General features: G+C 38.9%; 2 protein-coding genes across 3 annotated transcripts in view; one reads left to right on the top strand and one right to left on the bottom strand.

Moving 5' to 3' along the window:
- Positions 1 to 179: 179 nt before the first annotated feature.
- Positions 180 to 11,222, bottom strand: prepl (prolyl endopeptidase like). Its single transcript, XM_056238405.1, has 14 exons — positions 10,978 to 11,222; positions 10,468 to 10,596; positions 10,305 to 10,371; positions 10,010 to 10,222; positions 9,811 to 9,937; positions 9,437 to 9,653; positions 9,159 to 9,350; positions 7,872 to 8,078; positions 7,594 to 7,769; positions 7,285 to 7,501; positions 7,058 to 7,204; positions 6,396 to 6,522; positions 658 to 740; positions 180 to 304 (listed from the first exon to the last, which is right to left on the bottom strand). The coding sequence occupies exons 1-14, from the start codon at positions 11,077 to 11,079 to the stop codon at positions 200 to 202; spliced, it is 2,109 nt and encodes a 702-aa protein (XP_056094380.1). The 5' UTR covers positions 11,080 to 11,222; the 3' UTR covers positions 180 to 199.
- A 439-nt stretch (positions 11,223 to 11,661) lies between these two features.
- The window catches only part of camkmt (calmodulin-lysine N-methyltransferase), a 101,094-nt gene continuing 89,919 nt past the window's right edge, over positions 11,662 to 22,836 (top strand). The window contains exons 1-3 of one of the 2 annotated variants that reach the window (XM_056238402.1): positions 11,662 to 12,026; positions 12,175 to 12,353; positions 15,169 to 15,233. In XM_056238402.1, coding sequence (XP_056094377.1) covers positions 11,907 to 12,026; positions 12,175 to 12,353; positions 15,169 to 15,233 — 364 coding nt within the window. In that variant the 5' untranslated portion in view covers positions 11,662 to 11,906. The remainder of the gene's footprint in view (positions 12,027 to 12,174; positions 12,354 to 15,168; positions 15,234 to 22,836) is intronic. The other variant, XM_056238403.1, reaches the window with a different exon arrangement.

Below are 22,836 nucleotides of genomic sequence, written 5' to 3'. Positions count from 1 at the left end.
TTAATTGGCTGTGATATCTATTGTGTTCAGTGTGAACAGTTGCTTGTTGGTGCAAAATTGTCACATCACAACTAGTTTGGACACTGTTAGATTTTGTTTTGGTCAGAATAAAGACAAACCTTTATTGAAAAAGAAATGATCAACATACATGAAACAAAAATTGTTTTTTTGTTTTCATTCACATACACAAACATCTGTTTCAGGGTTTATGGGACTTAGGTTTTTGAGCTTTCCTTTGTCTCCGTCGAGTTTTTGGGTGATCTAGTCCAAGTTCTGTGTAAAGGAAGGCTAACTGTTGGGCACTCTGTGAGAGGAAAAAAAGTAGCAGATATTACACAAATAAAAGCTTACTTCAAATATTTGATTACTATACAGCCAGCAAAAAAACACCATGACATCAAGCTGTAAACATAAGTAACAGAACAGTACAGTATAAGTTAATGTGTGACATCAAACCGTGAGAGAAGGTGATCTCTCAACTGTTCTCAGGAGAAAGTATATCTATTGAAAAATCCACTTTATATAATCACAACCGTAACCGCTTAATCCAAAGCTTCATAATACCCAGCATGCTTGAGTGTGTTAACGTAAACAGCAGGCCATTTAGCAATTTGGTCTGATAAGGTTTGGGATGAATATAATTGAGTGTTTATGTACCTCATTCAAGGACAGATGAAAATCCTCAGGGCCAAAGTGATCACCTCCTGGCTGCATGTCCAGAATGACAGCTGGGACACGTGCTGGTTGTTCAACAGAGCAGGAAGTGTGTATCAATTAAACAGCTGTGCACTTTAAAATCAACATGAAATCAAAATCGAAAATTTGTTTATGGAATATTGCAGTATTTTTTATAACTTATTTCTCTGTGCCCTCGTAAGTTGCAATCTTGAATCAAAATAACTCCCCCCTCCCTCTTGCAGCGACATCTCTTCTCTGATGATGTTTACAGGCGTGAGGACGGGACAAACTGTCACTCACACGAGTGCATCACTACATTGACAGCAACGCAACAAACCACTTTGATGCTTTAAAAAGTTCATTGTAAAGATCATAAAACTAATCCATATGAATTAAGCGGTTTAGTCCAAAATTGCAGAAGAGACTATCATTTATATGATAAACCGATTTAAATTGAGCCACTGTAGTCACTTGGACTATTTTAACAATGTCTTTACAAACTTTTCTGGGCCGGCAATTACCTTGCAGCCTATGGAGGAGTGAGACAGCTCTGAGATTTCATCAAAAATATCTTAATTTGTGTTCCGAAGATGAACGGAAGTCTTACAGGGTTGGAACAACATGAGGGTGAGTAATTACTGAGAGATTTTAGATTAATTACTGATTTTTGGGTGAACTAACCCTTTAAGCGAGATCTATTTGTTTTAATACCACTATTAGTAAGGATAGTGTGATCTCTGTATAATATCAGTCTTTAAATGCAAGATATTTAAAGTGTACCTAAAGTATACTTGCAATCGTTCCACTTTAGCACAATCAAATATACTTAAGTATATCTTTAGTTGGACCTCAGCACTATTTCCTGACAACTAAAGTGCATTAAGTACAAAATTAGTTGTTCCAAAGTATACCAATTTAGTATACTAAAAGTACAATTGCAGGGTATTCATATTAAGTACATAAATATGTAAATGTATTTGTAGTATACTTAGCATAAAATAAATGTATTTCAAATACATTTTAGTATATTTATTTTTCACTAGGGAATACAGTAGATAAAGAAATTCATGTACACTAGTTTGTTTATCACAAGGCCAAACGCAGTGAACGTGTAAGACTAGACTGACAATATCCAAGCGTAATCCGGTGCTCTGGCTCTCCATCACAACACCTGGGCATCACATGCAGCACTTTAAAGTCAACGCTCTTGAAACGGAGTGGATGATGAGAGGCTGCCATGTAGGTGGACTTGGCCCACTCCTTTGCCTGGCTGCCTTATTTCCCCACGGTGATGAGATCTCTCTGAAGTGAAGCTGAGTGGAAAAATCATATGCCTAATCCTTAAAACTCTGTCATCTGCCTCTTATCTGCAGTCCGGCCGCCGGTGTCTCTCTCCATCCTGCTCCTTCTCCGGGCCGCATGTTTCACAAGCTTTCTCCTGACCTTGGCGCAGCCCAGTGTATTGTTTCTTATCTCCTCGCCTGATACACTATCTCATAAACATGTTAATCGTCCGAGCTGGCAGCATGTGTGATCAGAGTTTTATCTCCCGGAGAGGAATGGGAGAGATTAGAGGAACTTTCGCTTTTTTCTTTGTGTATGTGTGTGGGGTGTTAGCGAAGGTGTTTCTATGTGTGTGTGAGTCTGTAATAAAAATAATTAATAGCACACAGATGGAGAGGGAGTCTAACGCAGAGCTCCGGACTAAGATGTGCTGACAGTGCGTCTCGCGCAGCAGCTCGCACACAAGGTGACCTCAGGTGGATATGGAGAGGAATCGCTGCACATCACCTGTTTCCAGATCAGTGCTCTTCTCTCCTGAGGAGAGAGTGTAAGTGCTTCTCTTAAGCCCAGGGGTTTATTTGAGAGCTGGGATTACAGCCAGTGACCTCCAAGTTCATTTCCATTATACTACACTCGGTTTATTAGAGTTTTTAATACTGCAGCTTAGTTTTAATAATATTCTTCACTTCTTGGACTAATCCCAGATCTATCTATCTATCTATCTATCTATCTATCTATCTATCTATCTATCTATCTATCTATCTATCTATCTATCTATCTATCTATCTATCTATCTATCTATCTATCTATCTATCTATCTATCATGCTTGTAAGACATAAATAACCTCAGATACTTTGATCTCCTGAGATATGGACAACACAAACACATACAGCCATTTGTCTCCACACCCCATAGAGTGAAGTTGCGGGAAAGCTTCTTTCCCTCCTTTCCTTCCTTCACATTTGTTCCTTCTCCCCACTTCCTTCCCTTTACACATTCTTCTCTTCACTCAGTTCACTTAGAAAGATTATATAAATTATTATAATGTTCTATGTTAATACAAGTGAATTAACAGTCACGTTTGGTATCATTTAAAATGTCTCAGTGCGACTGCTGTACAATGGTCTCGTCTCCACAGAAGTAAACCAAAAGGTTTTAAGAGTTTAGAAATACTTTGTTTTTCTGTGGTGGCTATGTCCCTTTCCCAGAGTCCATCCTAACTACCTCCTGTTCCTCGACAAGGTGCGAACTCCCTAGGTCTATAACCCTAGTCCTATTGTATGTTCATGTACCACATTGGTGGATGTTTTGTCTTGGTCTGGGTATTTAAAGAAATGCTGAAAAAGGCTTGGGGCGATTTGTAGTCAGATCAGCCCATAATACTGATTGTCCTCCAGACTCTCAGCATTATGTGTTTTTCTAATGTCAGGTATGCATCTTCTACTCATTCTTTCAGAGCATTTGATGTTATTCTATTGATTGTGTAATTGTCATGATACATCTCCTACCTGACTAATAATTCATTGTTACATTTAATTTTTTTTAAGACTTACTCTGAAATTATTTTCTCAAGTACCGGTAGATTAAGTGAAGGCTTATTTTACCGCAAATCAGCGTCAGGTAAGTAACGGACTTAGTCCAGTCCAGTTTTGAGTTGAGCATAGGGCACACTAACTGAGATTTTAGAGCTCCGGCTAACACTAGGGGTGCTCCGATCAGTATTTTTGGAGCCGATCACCGATCGCCGATAACTGGAAGCTGTATCACCCGATACCGATATCGATCACCGATTACAGGATCTATTTGAAGACTTCTTTTTATCATGTAGCATTACTTATTAAACTATATTTAACAACAATGTACATTAAGTATTACATTTAAGAGAAGACAATGCATATTGAATTGACACCTGTGTATTTATTTGCAAGCAACATGTACAGGTCCTTCTCAAAAAATTAGCATATTGTGATAAAGTTCATTATTTTCCATAATGTAATGATAAAAATTAAACTTTCATATATTTTAGATTCATTGCACACCAACTGAAATATTTCAGGTCTTTTATTGTCTATACTGATGATTTTGGCATACAGCTCATGAAAACCCAAAATTCCTGTCTCAAAAAATTAGCATATTTCATTCGACCAATAAAAGAAGTGTTTTTAATACAAAAAAAAAAAAGTCAACCTTCAAATAATTATGTTCAGTTATGCACTCAATAGTCAATACTTGGTCGGGAATCCTTTTGCAGAAATGACTGCTTCAATGCGGCGTGGCATGGAGGCAATCAGCCTGTGGCACTGCTGAGGTGTTATGGAGGCCCAGGATGCTTCGATAGCGGCCTTAAGCTCATCCAGAGTGTTGGGTCTTGCATCTCTCAACTTTCTCTTCACAATATCCCACAGATTCTCTATGGGGTTCAGGTCAGGAGAGTTGGCAGGCCAATTGAGCACAGTAATACCATGGTCAGAAAACCATTTACCAGTGGTTTTGGCACTGTGAGCAGGTGCCAGGTCGTGCTGAAAAATGAAATCTTCATCTCCATAAAGCTTTTCAGCAGATGGAAGCATGAAGTGCTCCAAAATCTCCTGATAGCTAGCTGCATTGACCCTGCCCTTGATAAAACACAGTGCACCAACACCAGCAGCTGACATGTCACCCCAGAGTCACTGACTGTGGGTACTTGACACTGGACTTCAGGCATTTTGGCATTTCCTTCTCCCCAGTCTTCCTCCAGACTCCGGCACCTTGATTTCCGAATGACATGCAAAACTGAGCAACAGTCCAGTGCTGCTTCTCTGTAGCCGGGGTCAGGTGCTTCTACCGCTGTTTCTGGTTCAAAAGTGGCTTGACCTGGGGAATGCGGCACCTGTAGCCCATTTCCTGCACACGCCTGTGCACGGTGGCTCTGGATGTTTCTACTCCAGACTCAGTCCACTGTTTCCGCAGGTCCCCCAAGGTCTGGAATCGGTCCTTCTCCACAATATTCCTCAGGGTCCGGTCACCTCTTCTCGTTGTGCAGCGTTTTTTGCCACACTTTTTCCTTCCCACAGACTTCCCACTGAGGTGCCTTGATACAGCACTCTGGGAACAGCCTATTTGTTCAGAAATTTCTTTCTGTCTTACCCTCTTCCTTGAGGGTGTCAATGATGGCCTTCTGGACAGCAGTCAGGTCGGCAGTCTTACCCATGATTGCGGTTTTGAGTAATGAAACAGGCTGGGAGTTTTTAAAAGCCTCAGGAATCTTTTGCAGGTGTTTAGAGTTAATTAGTTGATTCAGATGATTAGGTTAATAGCTCGTTTAGAGACCCTTTTCATGATATGCTAATTTTTTGAGACAGGAATTTTGGGTTTTCATGAGCTGTATGCCAAAATCATCAGTATTAAAACAATAAAAGACCTGAAATATTTCAGTTGGTGTGCAATGAATCTAAAATATATGAAAGTTTAATTTTTATCATTATATTATGGAAAATAATGAACTTTATCACAATATGCTAATTTTTTGAGAAGGACCTGTATTGACATAGCAGCTTGGTTATTGGGAGCAGCTTAGGGCTTGACATACAACTTTCCTGTAGAATATAAAATAAAATCAATAAAAGACAGAACATCTGAGTCTTTAAATTTAGCTTTAGACTACTTTAAACTAAAAACAGCAACAAAAAAGGCTATAGCCAAAATAATGTTTTGAGTCAGTCAGCCATCAGTTTTTCTAATACACTTAAAGGACCACAGGTAGTAAAGTGCACAGCAACAAAAATACATTGGATACATTTTTGTCATTGGTTGTTGCGTTAAATCTTACCCAGATACAATAGTGCTATTTTCTGATTGGCTATTGTGTAGCTCGACGAACAACACCAGAGGAAACGCGCTTGATTCATTACCTCTGTGACCAAAACTGACGAGTTTGTGATCGCGAGACCTGTGTTAAATGGCCAGCGCGAGGCTCTCTGTGCGACATAGAGTCCTAATGAACAAGTAAAATATAAGTTGAATAGAATAATCAATAATCAAGTGTCTAGATAAATTATCATATAAATGACCAATAACCAATTGACATTTGAGGTCGCGATAAAATTGACTCGGATAAAAGTAAATTGGAATTAAACTACTTTGCCACACAGAAAAGACAAAATGCGCAGGAAACCCTCACCCGCTTATTGGAAACTTGGGCCTTATTTTTTATTGTCAATTCTTGATGGTAGAATTGTTTATGGGAAATTTATTCTGATAAATATATTTTTACTGGCTTTTATTATATTGCTGTTTCCACTATTACAAGTAATATACCACTCAAGTTTGTGTGTTTCACAGATTTGTAAATGTCCACTTAATGCCCAGGAACATCCATTAGTTGTGGACTATAATTGCTTTAGAGAATTGTAAAGCTGATTAAAAAGGCTCAAGAGAGCATTTATACACTCACCGTTAACATCAACCCGAGTGGTACACATTTGGATGGCCTTCTTTAGTCTTTCCACATACTTCATGACCCCAGATAAAGGAACTCTGCGGTCTTCTGAATATGCAGTGATCAGAATTGGTGGGTAAAGCTGTGGAAAAAATAAGAAAATTATTAAATAGCCCTCGAATCATTAGACACAAACTACTAATCAAAAGTTTAGGGTCTGTAAGATTTTTTTTTTTTTTTTAAGTAGTCTTATGCTCACTAAGGCTACATTTTTTGATTAAAAAAAATACAGTAAAACTATTAAAAAAAAATCACTTTTCTATTTGAATACTTTCTGTGATGTTAAAGCTGAATTTTCAGCATCATTACTCCAGTCTTCAGTGTCACATGATCCTTCAGAAATCATTCTTATATGCTGATTTGGTGCTCAAGAAACATTTCGTATTGTTATCAATGCTAAAAACAGTTGCGCTGCATCTTATTTTGGTGGAAACCATGATACATTTGGGTTTTCAGGATTTCTTTATGAATAGAAAGAAAAAATTTTTTGCAACATTATAAATGTCTTTCCTATCACATTTGATCAATTTAATGCATCCTTGCTGAATAAGAAAAACAAAAACTACCTCTACAATCTTGAACGGTAGTGTACTGTATGTGATATCTGAGGGATTTACCTGAGGTATAATGTTGTGGCAGGGACAGTAAGATGCAATGTTGTCTCTGTGTTCCCTTATAAGGGGGTCTCCCCACTCCCCCCTCTCCTCAAGAGTAAGCGGCAGGGAAGGGTCTTGCATTGTGTCAAGAACATCCAGAAAAGGCACCTGCCGAGAATTGCAATGTCATATATCTTGTGGAAATATGGCTCAGGGAATGTGTGCTCAATGATGTATTGAAGATCCACCTGTAGAATTACAGCTCCAAGAAGCTGTGGGTTATGGTTGCACAGCGCCCCTGCTAGGACAGCTCCAGCACTGCGAGAGGTGAGGGCGGTTAGAGCAGGATGAGACACTCCCAAGTGATGAAGAGTCTGAATGCAAGCAGCGAGATCTTCCACTCCCCTCTGCTTCTGCAGCACAGAGCCCGCTCGATGCCACGCTAGACCACGCTCACCACCACCCCTGCCCAGTCACAAACAGCACAAGCGCACATAAACATGCATTTTGTTTCAGAATCCCTATGAAAAAATATGATTAGAGTTGAAATTCAGTACCTGACGTGGCAGTAGGCCAGAGCCCAGCCGTCCTCCAGCAACAGTCTCTTCTCAGGACTGAAGCTCATATTGAGGTCGACACCATACGCTCCATATACATGCAGAAGCAGTGGAGCGTTATGCAGCTCAGGTAATGCAGGCATATGGAGGAGAGTCAAAGGCACCATTGTACCATCCTAAAAAATCAGACATTGGGATATTATGGCTTTTTGGAATAACATGGGGAGCTGTTTGTACCATTGTAGCTTTATGACTTCTCATATGTAAATAATTTGTACCTGACTGGCTGCCTGCAGGCGTGTAGTGTTGAACTCAGGGAGGGAGATATACCGAGTGTCCTCCTCTTTTATTGAGAGCTTATGTTTTCTGGAGGAATAGAGGTAGTGTACAGGTGGGTGCACTGGGGAGGACAGGAGAAAACCAAATGACCCTCTGTCGACAGTCCCAACACGCTGTGGTGATAAATCACAGGCCCAGTGGGGAAGCTAAGGGCAAAATAGAAACATTGCTCTTAGAGAGTACAAAGAGCATTTTGGATCCTATCTTTGGACCATAGTAATGTATCAGGTTAACCCTCATGGGGTCTGAGAGAGCCTTTTAATATATCAAAAACAAGTTCTTTGTGGCATTTTCTTTATGAGAAATGATTAGAAGCAAAGTGTAAATTTGATAACATGTATAAAATGCACTCTATGAAAAAGGTTACATCACTTATGTTAGGGGTCTTTAGAGACCCGAGATAAGACAATGTAATTGTAGCATTTAACTCCTGACAATTTTCTATTTTTTTTTCCAATTTTCTCCTGACAAGATTTGTTTTATTTTATCTTTCCACAATGTAATAAACTTTTATGCTTACTTTATAGTAAATGATTAAAAACAGTAATACTGTGAAAAACAGTAATACTGTGAAATATCATGCGGAATTAAAATAACTGTTTTCTATTTGAATACATTTCAAAGTGTAATTCATTCCTGTGTTGGTAAAGCTGAATTTTCAGCATTATTACTCCAGTCTTCAGTGTCACATGATCCTTTAGAAATCATTCTAATATGCTGATTTGGTGCTCAAGAAAAAAATATTATTATTATTATCAATGGTAAATACAGTTGTGCTGCTTAATTAATTTTATGGAAACCACTATAATTCTTTTTTCAAGGATTCTTTGATTAACAGAATGTTTAAAAGATTATTTGAAATAGAACACTTTTGTAACATAATACATGTATTTACTGTCACATTTGATCAATTGAATGCATCCTTGCTGAATAAAAGTATTAATTTCAATCAATCAATAAATAAATCTTACTGATGCCAAACTTTTGAACTGTAGTGAACATATACATCATTAGGTTCTGTGAGGCCAAAAGCATAAAGACAGTGAAGTCAGAAAAAGTAAAGGCTTTAGACTTTCTAATACATTAGTGAGAAGAAATAAGAAATTAATCAAATAAGATGTCATCTATCCAGTAAAACAAATCTAAAATTGAAATAAAACAGGTCTCTTTAAATTAGCATCATTATAAATAGACACTAGTGTATGTGAATTTGGGATTTGTCATACCTGGAGGGTGTTTAACTGATAGGGCTCTTTTGTGGTAAGAGTCTGGATCTGAAGTCGACACTGTGAATCCTTTACTGTGAACACACAGTGATCCTGAAGCAGCTCCATATCTTTAATGACTGTTCCTGGAACAGCACTGAACACAGGCACCCAGTGTGGCATGGACGGAGAGGCTAATGGTGCCCTGAGCAGCTAGAGATTTGAGAAGGAAAAAAATTACACATAGTTATGATTTCATTCTAACCAATACTGCTCAAGTCTCTTGGTGCTGGAATAACCTGATACTCCTGATGTGCTCCAGTGTTAGCAAGGATGAACAGGTGGTTGTCCGAGTGCTCCACATGGTAAAGAAGACCAGGCTGGCGGGACTGGATGAGGGTGGGGAATGAAAGTGGAGTCTTGCTGTCAACGAACCACACCTCAGAACTGATCTTACTACTGCAGTTAATGGTCACCAGCCTCTGGTCTCTGGAACGACTGACCTCCACAAAGAACCTGAGGAGGGGGCAGAAGACCACATCAATGCTGGACAAAATAGTATAGGACTTAAAGTCACCATGAAATCAAAATGGACAATTCTTAATTTTTTATGGAATATTGCAGTATTTGTAACTTCCATTTCATGCCCGCTTTAAGCACACTCTTGTCTTACTCTGGATCCTTTTCTTCATAAACAAGGGTGGTTTGGACACCAGAATCACTGAGATGAAGACGGAAAACACGCAAGCAACGAAGAGTCTCCTGTGTGCTGTAGAAGAGGACGTCATCTGCGGCCCATTCTGCAAGAGAGAAGACATTTGTGGAGGAAAAACTCTTGTTTCAATTACTATTTAAAGTATAGTAAATCTTACCAAAGCTGAGCACGTTGTCTAAAACCAACATGGCATTTTGATGAAGGTCGACACCACCTAGATGGACCAACATGCATCTGGTCTCCTCATGGTGGTCTTTCTTCACAGTGGCAGCCAGCATGGTCTCTGTGGGAGAGAGTCTGACCCTCTGGATGCTTCCATATCCATCTCCGCCCCAGTCTGCTCTGAACACCTCCACCATCTCTTGCTCACCTGTATGCATAGATTCACTGGTTTCTACTTGGAACTAAATAAAATGTCTTTTCTGAAATGGTTCCTCTTTAATATCTTTTACCGTGTCCCAAGGTCGATCTGTAGATTCCTTTGCCATCTTCAAAGTATACATGATGGTGTCCCTGAAACTTGAGATGATGTTGAGGGAATGATGACTCAGACTGATTTAAAACGTAAATCAATCATATGTATTATACACACTTTGCACCATTACTGTTGCTTACCTCAAAATTTTCTGGCACATTGGCAAACTTCCTATGAATCGAATGCAATCTTCTTTTAAAACGCTGCTCCTGACCTCTGAGTTTCTGCAGTTGGGCTTTAGACAGCTCCTCTGTAGTCTGTGACAATCCCTAAATGACAGTTGATACAAAACACTGTTGAGAAGTTGACTTGCAATGTGATTAATTTATGATACTCCATCTACATGCAATTTAAACAGTATTTTGCGAATTTTTTTTCAAATTATGCATGCTGATATACTGTTACTGTTTCAAATGAATAACAATATTTTTCTTGCTTCTGCGCTAAATTCACACTATTACATTCTATTTTTTTTAATGCTACATATTTTAGAATCTATGAATTATGTTTGTTTATTATTGCCATGTACTTTTATGAGTCTCTTAATTTGATCAACAAATGTCAAACAATGAATTGTTCATTACAGCAGTTATGCAAAAAGTACGTGCAAACGTAAAACCAAGACATGTAACGTAGGAGTTTGACATTACCTCAGTGTAAAGACGTGAAATGAACGGGTGTATATTCGCCCGATGTATATTGCGTGAAACTGATCGCAAAAGCAGCAGATATGAGGAGGTGATACGATTCATTTAATGCAGCAAGAATGTCACTTAGTTTCTGATTATGAATGAACGGCGTCTTTCTGCTACCTTAACGTTAAATGTCAAAAATACAGTGCATTATTCATTCTGGGTAAGTGTCACATTAAAAATATTTAAACGTCCCTGCAGCCCATGTGCTTATTCTGTAGAACTGTGGCGCATTGACACTCGGTGTTCGTTCAATTGAGTCGGATCATTTTAATGAAACGGTTGAATTGGTTCAACACTTGAACCTCTTTCGTATATGTCCGACTAAAAATATACCGAGATGTTCTTAATGACTATTTTATGAGCTGAATGGCTGCAACAAACTGAGCTAGAACACGTATGAAATTAAAATAAACACCGCTATCAAACCTATTTCAAAATCAATATGTCAAGCTACGCAAGTTTTTTTTTAATCGGCTCTTTGAAATGAACTGTTCATAAGAACCGATTCGCATACATGACTCACTATCTCTAATGGCGCTAAAATATGACATCTAGGTCAGGCATGAGTAATCGAGTCAAAAATCATAGATGATAGCCGATAGAGCAGAGTGTTTGAAGACTCTGGTAATGAATTGGATTTCCTTTCCTCCTGCAACAAGAGGAGGTGGTGTACGGAAGTAGCGTGGGATTTTATTACTAAGCAACAGAGACCAGTACATACCGGCGAATTGGTAAAAACGGTATTAAATTTTACCATCGAATTTATCCACATCCAGAGAACAAATGCCAAATAAGCCTTCGACTAGACTCTGCACTCTGTTGTCGTTATAGTTCTACGTTATTTTCCGCATGAAGCCGAAACAAATCGACCAGGTTGCTCTGGCATGAATACATGTAAAGATCCTCCGTTAGCTGCGACAGAAATGCTTGCGAATAATCACCAAAATCACGACTCTCACTGTGGAACAGATGTGGCCCGTGCACGATGGGGTCTTCTGCGACAGGTGAGGGGGTTTCAGTGAATGTCCTTCAATGTAGAGCTGATTGCATTTATTTAATAATCGTAAATATAATGCATTATGTAATGCGTTTATTACGTTAGAAAATGGGTGTTACCAGGTAGTAGCATCTTGTGTATCTCTTAAAATGCAGGTTCTGAAACGGAAGCAGCTCGACAGTTCAGATGTACAGCAGGTGTCAGTACGAAGATTCTCCTCCTTTAACCTGTTCTCCAGGAGCAGGGTCACTCCCACAGAGACGGATGACCCGTCAGACGGGCAGTGGGTGGACTACAGAAGTGCAATCTTTCCCCAGTACAGTGCCTTACTCCGGTATGCTGGAGAAATTGTTGAGTACACACTGTTTGTTGGTGTTTTTCATTTCCACTGATTCTGTTCCATGTGTATAAAAATATTGTCTTGTTACTGTTTAACATGAAATTTCACAGGTCCCATAAAAAGACCGGCCCACATATCCGTTTTAAAGGATAGTTCACTCAAATATGAACATTTTGTCATCTTTTACTCCCCCTCATGTCATTCAAACTTGTATGATATTCTTTCTTCTTTGAAACACAAAAGGAAAAGTTCTGAAGTATGTTCATGCTGATTTTTTTTCCATTCAATGAATGGAGACTAAATGTGTCAAACTCCAAAAATAACAAAACAATCAACATAGAAGCATCATAAGTTCCATGTGTGACTTCTATTCTAGAGTCTGGATGACATTTAAGTCAAAAATCCTTCTGTGAAAATGTCTTCACAGCCATTGTCATAATTCTTGTCATTGTATGAAAAATTAAGAGCAGCTTGGACATTCTGCTAATAATAACTGCTTTTATTTATAGCAGAATGGGTGAGTAAACGATGACATAATGTTCATTTTTGGTTTAAGTGTTCCTTTTGTTCATGTCAGTATGATGATTACAGTTTTTCTCAGTCACTTTGGTACATTTCTCATATATGGTATAGGTTTTTTTCACTAGGGTATGCTTAGCCACGTTGTCAATATAACAGTGTACTCTGTCAGTATTTTCAGATGTAAACTATGGCTACGATTTTGATGACAATGATTGAAAATGCTCAAGACTGCACTTTATCTGTATGGTATATATACACTCACCGGCCACTTTATTAGGTACCCCATGCTAGTAACGGGTTGGACCCCCTTTTGCCTTCAGAACTGCCTCAATTCTTCGTGGCATAGATTCAACAAGGTGCTGGAAGCATTCCTCAGGGAGTTTGGTCCATATTGACATGATGGCATCACACAGTTGCCGCAGATTTGTCGGCTGCACATCCATGATGCGAATCTCCCGTTCCACCACATCCCAAAGATGCTCTATTGGGTTGAGATCTGGTGACTGTGGAGGCCATTTTAGTACAGTTAACTCATTGTCATGTTCAAGAAACCAATTTGAAATGATTAGAGCTTTGTGACATGGTGGAAGTAGCCATCAGAGGATGGGTACATGGTGGCCATAAAGGGATGGACATGGTCAGAAACAATGCTCAGGTAGGCCGTGGCATTTAAACGATGCCCAATTGGCACTAAGGGGCCTAAAGTGTGCCAGGAAAACATCCCCCACACCATTACACCACCACCACCAGCCTGCACAGTGGTAACAAGGCATGATGGTTCCATGTTCTCATTCTGTTTACGCCAAATTCTGACTCTAACATCTGAATGTCTCAACAGAAATCGAGACTCATCAGACCAGGCAACATTTTTCCAGTCTTCAACTGTTCAATTTTGGTGAGCTCTTGCAAATTGTAGCCTCTTTTTCCTATTTGTAGTGGAGATGAGGGGTACCCGGTGGAGTCTTCTGCTGTTGTAGCCCATCCGCCTCAAGGTTGTGCGTGTTGTGGCTTCACAAATGCTTTGCTGCATACCTCGGTTGTAACGAGTGGTTATTTCAGTCACTGTTGCCCTTCTATCAGCTCGAACCAGTCTGGCCATTCTCCTCTGACCTCTGGCATCAACAAGGCATTTCCGCCCACAGAACTGCCGCTCACTGGATGTTTTTTCTTTTTCGGACCATTCTCTGTAAACCCTAGAGATGGTTGTGCGTGAAAATCCCAGTAGATTAGCAGTTTCTGAAATACTCAGACCAGCCCTTCTGGCACCAACAATCATGCCACGTTCAAAGTCACTCAAATCAACTTTCTTCCCCATACTGATGCGCGGTTTGAACTGCAGGAGATTGTCTTGACCATGTCTACATGCCTAAATGCACTGAGTTGCCGCCATGTGATTGGCTGCTTAGAAATTAAGTGTTAACGAGCAGTTGGACAGGTGTACCTAATAAAGTGGCCGGTGAGTGTACATTTCAACAGTACAGATTTATACATTACTCTCTATGTGCAAATTCAAATGGACTATTGTAATATAGCATTACATTAAGTAGTGAACATACTTAATGTACAAACGTTTGAATGATTGAGGACAAAGGTTGTTCTCCCAACATTCGGCTTTACCTTTTGACCCTTTCGGCGCATCCTTACTTCTCTTCTTCTTCCTGGCTGTTGACCCTATCTGTTTACTTGTTGTTTTTCCATTGTCAGAATTTGTAACACTGTTTTGTGCTCTGTCTATATGCCAAATGAAGCTTCATGAGATGCATTTCTGAGCTATTTTAGAGAACTGGTTGATCAATGATCATTGGTTGATCTATAGTGAATAGTGAAATTCAAAATTCACCTCTGCAATTCATCAATTCAGGACACATTTACAAAAAAGGTCTAATAGAAATGTATAGAAAATATGCTTGACAGTTTATGACAACTACAACCATTTTGCATTTAATGACTTGTGCAAAGAACTAATGCCTATGTTTTGAGGGTGAAGACTATTCAGCAGGGAACCAGTATAATATATTTTGATCAACATGATGTAAGCAATTGATAATTTAGGAAACAGCAGGCGATTGTACATAATCGATTGCTTTTATGATGTGCAGACGTGACTAAATTATGTAGAGGCTGAACAAGTAGTTTTGAGAGTTTCAGTTATGATCTGAGAAATGCACCAAAGTGACTGAGAAAAACTGTAAACACATTATGTTGTTCACATTTCATGCTAACAGTTAGGGTTAGGTCAGCATCTCGGCATATTTATGTCTAAATCATGTTTCTTTATGCATTACAGAGACAATCTTGGACCTATTAGAGTAGATGAGGTGCTCAGCAGCTTTGACAACACAGGAAATGTCTGTGAGTATCTCTCCTGTTCACGTTCATACTTCAGTTGTTGCATGTAGGTTGTGAAACAGATCACATGGTGGTAATCATGCTCTTTTAATGCAGTCTGCTATACTTTTTGATTTAGAATATTTCACTGTAGTCTTAAACTGAACATGACCCATGGCAGGCAGCAGGGGGTCAGATAGAGCTGCAGCTCCATGGCACACCAGAGGCAGGCACACTTGAGCCTCATAAGCACCTCATTATAAGCAACTTATTGACTCCTGCTGTCTATGACAGGGGTGTTATATTGTAGTATATTATTCTTTCCCAGTGCATTAAATAGTCTGTGAAATGCACATTTTCATGTTATACACTACCATTTAAAAGTTTGGGGTTAGTAAGATTTTTGTTTTTTTGGAAGAAATGAATACTTTTTTGCCTTTGTAGTGAAGTATTAAAGTCTGTCCACATGTAAATGTACCTTCATGCCGTTCCATACCTTTCTTCTGTTGAACACAAAAGGACTTGTTCGGCAGATACACCAAAGACACACTTTTCAGTTATGGTTCTTTATTGCGTAGGATGAAAGAATGGCTCAGACGTTTTTATTTGAAAACATATTTAAAACTCTCTTTTTTTTTAAAATGCAGATTACTTGTTTTAGAATAGGAAGGAGACTGATCCTGTGCTGTTTTTTAGTAGATTGTAGACTGAAATGTCTTGAAATATTTGGCTCTTTTACTGGATTAGTGAAAAGGGGCAGCATGGCTCTCTTCTATGGCAGGGTCATCGCTTCTCTTTTCAGACCTTCCTCTCAACCACCCTTAATTGATCTTACGCATTGGTAAGCCCAAACATCTCCCCCATGTCCTTGTCAGTTTAGCTGGGCAGGCTCATTGTCTGCAAAGGGGGGGTGCCCCATGTATTACCCACCTCACATACCCAGTTTAAAATCCTTGTCTCAGGATTTGACAAGCCGAAAGGTCTCTATGTCCTCTGAGGCACTGAATGTGGATTAGCTATCCAAATGTATGGATTACGGTGATCCAACTTGTCAGGGTTGGAAGGGTTGATGGTGCTGTGGGTTTAAGTGCTGTTGTTTCCAGCAGGGATCAAGAGAGACACAAAAGGTCTTATCTGAACATGCTGGGTGGACATGAAGAGCTTTAGAGAGGCTTGTTGACCATTGGTTTGGATTCAAACATCAGTTCTTCCGCTGTCATATGCTCGGGTCAGAGTTGGTTAAAAACTAAAGAAAATGTATTATATATTTATTAAGTTATTCTTAATTTGGAATACTGATACTCATTTCAGAGGAGCTCTTTGCAGCCAGGTGATGTAGTTGACGAAAGAAGTCTGCTTTGGACCAATCAGGATGTTCTGACGTAACTAAGACGGAGATTATTGGAATAAGTTTTGCAAGAAAATTCCATTTCAGTCTTTACTTCAAAGCAAGTTGACTGAGCATCTGCAACCGTAGTTTGACGCATGTATTATTATCTTCGCATCTCCGTAATAGACTTAGACACATTACAGCAAGACAAAGGAAGGCGTCAGCTAACATGACATTAAAAAGTTACCATAGGAAAAGTAAAAACCCTAGCATAAAAGTACCATATAGCAAAAACCTGTAATATTGACATTGAGTTAATATATGAAAACATAAACCAACACATTCCTGTGAAAGGTTATCCCATTCCTTCTGGAGTTGAAATCTTGACAGTTTAACAACCAGAAGCTGCGCAATGTTGTGGCATCATTGATTCTTACTGTGAGTGACGGCATGCTGACTGTTCTAAGATGGCGTGTTCGGAACGGTTGAATGTGGCATCTTCATATACATATCTGATGTTTACGTCCTTGGACTGGTAATTATCTGTCTCTATGGCAACATTATCAGCATACATGGCACTGATGAAGGGTTGAACCCGAAAACATGTTGCACTTGGACTTTTGCACTTTATTGGCCTCTGGACAATAAAATCCTGTGAGCTTTTTGGCCTATATTCGTATGCGGATCTTTTTTCTGATTTTTTAGTTCCTTTTGGATCTACGCACCGCAAGAAGATATTACTCATCAGTTTGGGACTAATGTTTGGCGCTACGCCTTTCCATCCCCAACATTATCAATGGTGAAATGAATCTGCAGCAGTCAGGTGGTACAAGTCAGAGCTCTTTGTTTACGTTCATCATTATTATTGTAATGTTATGTGCTTTGAAACATGATTTAAGGACATGTGTATGTGTAAAACTCATGTGTATCTTTAACTACACATCATACACTGTATTATGAACACCTATGAAATAACTTGAGCTGTAAGTGTGGGATTCACTTAAAAGTGTCATTCAGTAATCGAATTGCAAAGATCAGTGCGAGATTATGCTTTAGATTCAGTAGCGAGATACTAGTATTTTAGGACACTGTTCTGTCCGCATTGGATGAAGAATGCATGTGAGAGAACCGTTAACAGACCAGACGTCATTGGGTATTTGCAGGATACTCAAAGCCAGTCCAGCCAGGTTCTTTATCCTGAGTTAAAACATTCTTTAGAGAGGTCACATGATGAGGTGGAGGAACTGATCCTCTCTTAAATCACGACTTTCAAGCTTACTCTGGGCAGTGCTCAGTCTCAGCAGGGTTTCTGTTGAACACCCCACCAGTGCAGTTATCACAAATCCATGTGTGATGGTGACTTTTAGAGCCTTTTCATAGTTAAATAAGTGTTATTAGTGTGTGTGTGTGTGTGTGTGTGTGTGTCTTTCTTTTTATGTGAATCATGTGTTTGTTTGTGTGCATCCAATGGTCTCCACTCATATGCCCGTCTGTCCTACCCCCTGCTTGGGCAATTATGTAGATTGGGGGACCCGGTGTACTAATTGCTCAGATTGAGGCTGTCCAATCAGGCCTGGTTAGACCTGCAGAGGTCAGAGGTCTGGCTCTCCATCTCTGCCTTATTCTGCTCTCCTGTGTTGGTGAGAGTTAATTAACGCTGCTCTCAGACTGTTTACAGGACGGCTCGCTGACCAGACTCAAGCCCTCATTACTGCAGAACGGCCTGTTGAACGTGTGCAGACAGGGTCCAAAAATGAACACTCGCCAAGCACCAAATGCCAGCCAGAATTGTCCTTGGCGAATAAATAGAACAGTTTCTCGCCAGTTGGCTGGAAACTTTATTAGGAACTACCCGCTGTTGTAAGCAATGTGAACTATTCAGTCAATCAAATTAAACCGTCTACTACTAGTTAAATTATTATTATTTTTTTTACATCAAATGTGCAAAATAATGATCAATATTGCAAAGAATTTTTTTCATTTTATTTTTCATTAATAATAATTTTGGCCAATAAGAAATTTGTATGACTGTTCTCAGTTCACACAGCATTGTCAGGTTACCTGTAGTATTTTTCACTATACAAATACATACAAACACATTTTTTTAGATTTGTTATTTATTCTAACATATCACTGAAGTGGCATCATATTGTACAATATTTTTTTATTATTTATAGAGTTATAATTGTTATCCAAAAACTGCAAATGTTAGTTTCATAATGCCAAATTCTTTATTTTCATAATTTTGACAAAATATTACAGCTTCAGCAATCAGTCACAACTGCAGGTGCCACAACATTTGACGACATGTTGTCAGTTGCACATGAAGCAATCCATCGGCACATTTCACAGGTTTTATGAAATGCCTATGAAAACTGGATGTGCCACTATATGTGCCACTAAGCATAGCAGTATGTGCCAATTGCTTCTGTGCGTAAGATGCCATACCATTTAATGTTAAAGGGTTAGTTCACCCCAAAAAAGAAAACATTTTTGGGCTTTTTTTTGGGGCTTCAAAATCTAAGGTACCATTCACTCCCATTATAAAGCTTGGAAGAGGAAGATATTTTTTAATATAACTCCAATTGTGTTTGGCTGGAAACTTCAGGATTTTATTCTCAAACAATGCCTATTTGAGAGTATTCCTTGTTCTATTTCACCTATACTATATCCATTTTTTTTACGTAATGCTAAAAATGTGGCCGGTAAATTTTTTATTTCACACAAAGTTAATTTTAAACCTTGTGTGCAAAAGCTCTGTGTCCAAAAAAACTAGTGCTACTGGTGAAAAGGACAAGAACTGCTTTCACGATAAAGCCACCATACGGGAAATATTGTGTATGTTTGAGTGAATCAGAACTGACCTGGATGATAAATACCTGACCCAGATTAAAGTCATTATGGGAAGCATTATTCTAAAACATAATGTTCTTTTTCTATGTGCAAGATGGCATCATAAAAGGATTTGCTTTTCTATATAAGCACTAGTGTAAAAGCAAATGTTCTTAATCATGGCTACAGGGGTCAGCAGTGGGGCGAGCTGTATCAGAGTTAAGAGATGTGATAAAGGAAACCCTGAGGGAAAGAAATTACAATACTAGACTTTGCAGGGACATTGTGCGGGGTGTAATGCCACTGTAATTACTAACATACCTTAGCAGCCAGGTAACACTTTTTCTTTTGTTGCAAAGGTCCCTTCTCGTATGGAATTAGAAGGGAGAGAGGGAGAATGAAGAAAATAATAACACCCTAGATATTCACACTCCGGACTTGTATAATATTAGATATTTTCTCCATCATTTTTTTTCAAGTTCTCACCTTTTGCATTACCTTTTTGACTATTCACTTGCCTGTGAACTAACTGGCTTTCGAAGGTAAAGCTAGGCTTTGATGAAGTTCACACAATTTTTGTCCTAAACGTTTGAATTACTTTGCTAAGACCATAAGACACCATGCTTTACAGTGATTTTATCATGGGTAAAGGGCATTTAAAACTTTCCAAAAGCAACAGTGTGGCTGGATAGTCTGAAAGTGTCTAACATCTACTTTGGATAATCTATCAGGGGCAAATTTTAAGTTTAGAAGAGCAAACTTGCACTTATGACACCAGTATGATGTTAAATAGTTTATATTAGTTTCTCAGAGAGTTCTAATACAGATACAATCTCTTTATTTATTATTTTATTAAATAATCAATCAAAAAGTAATGAATAAAAATCTCGATGCCAAATCAAGCTCAGACTTCTTCATGGTTGTTCCATCCATACCATGTCTAAAGAGCCACGGTAGTACCATTGTACTTTTAAGCACTACTTTGTTAGAGAACAACAAATTACCCATAGACCTCTGTTTCTCTATGAATGTGTGTTTCTGTGCTCCCATTGGACTTGTAAGTCATTATTGCAATGTAGTTAATTTGTCTCTCATATCTCTGTGCCCAATCCATCAGACTGCACTTTTTTGTCATCCTATTGGTGCGTTTGTGGACTCTCTCAATGCTCGAACTCACCCTTTCAACTGTATTGAGTCCCCAGTTCCCGCTTTGCCTAGCAACCATGCCAGGTCTCCAGCAGCCCTAATGTACTTGATGATGTTTTAAAGCAAATAGATCATTTATCTGATTAGCGTCTTGGTGGAGAACAAGCCATTTGAATGGCCAACTCTGACTCAGAGCTTGGGCAGCACTCCAAAAAACCTGACTCCCGGGAGGGATGCCTGTGTGCCGTCTGAATGTATGTTCGTCTGTAAAGCACTCAATGTAATGACTCACACACTTATTTTTGTAAGTGCTGTCTCTTGGTTTACATGTTTGTTACCTAATTAACAGAAAATTAACAGAAAAAAGCATTTTATGTATTTACAAATGTTAATTTTAATCATTTATATAAATATTGAATATTTTAATTTAATTAAAAACTTTATATCCTATGGTGAAAACCTGTTAAATAAACAGATGTATTTATCTCTATATTATTAGACACTTAAATTCACCAACATTTAGTCAAAAAACGGGTTTTATATATATATATTGGAATTACTTATTTCAATATATATTACAATTTTATCTTTGATGCACTAATAATAATATTTTGGTCAATTATTTTCATGTTATGGCCGATATTATAATTCTAGACTATTTTGTCTAAATCAATAATAATAATAAAAAAGTCTAAAATCAATCATTATAAATGCTAAGTGAATTTAGGTATTACAACATTATGTACAATGAGAAAAATGTATATTCATTTTGAGATTTTCTAAAGATTACATTTACCAGTGTTATTAAAGTGTTTTGTAAATTTAAGTGGGTGTTTAAATAATTGGCGAAGGTAATCTGGATGTAAAAACAGGTCAAATAAGCATGAACAGTTAAATTTCAAATGCCAGCTGATATATATCCAATATCAATATTGATATTAATAAATCGGATGATAACAGATATATTGTGTATCTTTAGTCCATTGTACCTTGACTAATATACTTAACCATAATTCACAAAAGTTAAGGTTGATCAGAATGAATCAAAAAGTTTTACTTCGGCAGCACAGATCACATATGTTATTTGTCAAATGTTGTCAAGGTCGGTATTGGTGAAGAGTGCTGAGTTGCTTAGTGTCTCTGTGACAGCTGATCAGGGGTTCTGGATCCTGAAATACTCCCCCTCTCAACCCCCCCCCCCCCCCAGCTGGACCTGGTGCAGCCTGTCTTTTGTATTTATCCAGCCAGCCTGAAAGCTGGGGGCCTGTACTGCTTTGAGGGAGAGCCAGTGCGGAGAAAGGGACTGAAGAAAAGGAGAGAAGTAATTACGTCCAGTCATTGAGTTCTGAAGATCCCCCCCCAGGTTCATTACAGGGGCCCTGCACTGGCGACAAAACGTCGGCCATTTGGAGCGAAAGGAGCAGGAATGTTTTGAAGGAATATGACACCTCCAGATCCCAGCTCTGGCAAGAGAAGCAAGATTAAGAAGCCCACACCCCCTGCTTTTGGGTCGCGGCGCAGAGAAGTGTAGAAACAAGCTGATTGCTTGGCTTGCCCATTGTCTGCACTTTTTCATATGTACCGCAAGCCGTTTCACATCACTAGCTTTTCAGGACAGGACCGGACAGGACAGAGGCCCCACACTTTTGCTTTTTGTCCACTCTTATCTTTCTTTTCAAAGGCTCAAAGTAGAATTTTTTGTCTTAGAGTTACCCTAAAAATGAAAAGCATTTACTCACCCTCATGTTGCTCTAAACCCGCATGACTTTCTGATATTTAAAAAAAAAAAAAAAACTCAGTGTTTTTTGTCCATTCAGTATTGTTTTGGACCCCATTGACTTTAATTGTATGGAGAAAAGCATAATTTTTGTATGGTCTGCAGAAGACAAAATGTCATACGGGTTTGGAACAACATGAGGGTGAATAAACTTTCTGGCCAAGTTGTGAATGAATCTAGTGAATGGATACTGGTTCAACCACTGCACCTCATTTCTGCCCTCTCACTCAGTTCGGAGTGGCCCACCTCAGTTCCAGCAGGTTGGTTCCTGTCTCATTGTCTTGGTGGAGCCATGAGGGGATGTAATCTTCAGCAGAAAGGAGAAGTCATTTATTAGTCCCAACCCAGGGGTTCATGCTTCACAAAACGTATTGAGGCTGTGCCGACCAATCAGAACGCAGAATTAGGGGAGTGTTGTGGGGGTGACGTTGCTGCTTCTTTCACCCACCTCTCCCTTCCCATCCGGCCCAAAAGGATTATGGGGGATTGATGTAGTGCGGGTCCAGTGGCCAGATGATGCCAAACCTCCCCACTGAGCTTTT

The sequence above is a fragment of the Rhinichthys klamathensis genome, unplaced genomic scaffold (genome assembly GCF_029890125.1).
Source record: "Rhinichthys klamathensis goyatoka isolate OS25496 unplaced genomic scaffold, OSU_Roscu_1.1 h1tg000522l_1, whole genome shotgun sequence".
NCBI lineage: Eukaryota > Metazoa > Chordata > Actinopteri > Cypriniformes > Leuciscidae > Rhinichthys > Rhinichthys klamathensis.
This window is presented reverse-complemented; position numbering and strand designations above follow the sequence as displayed.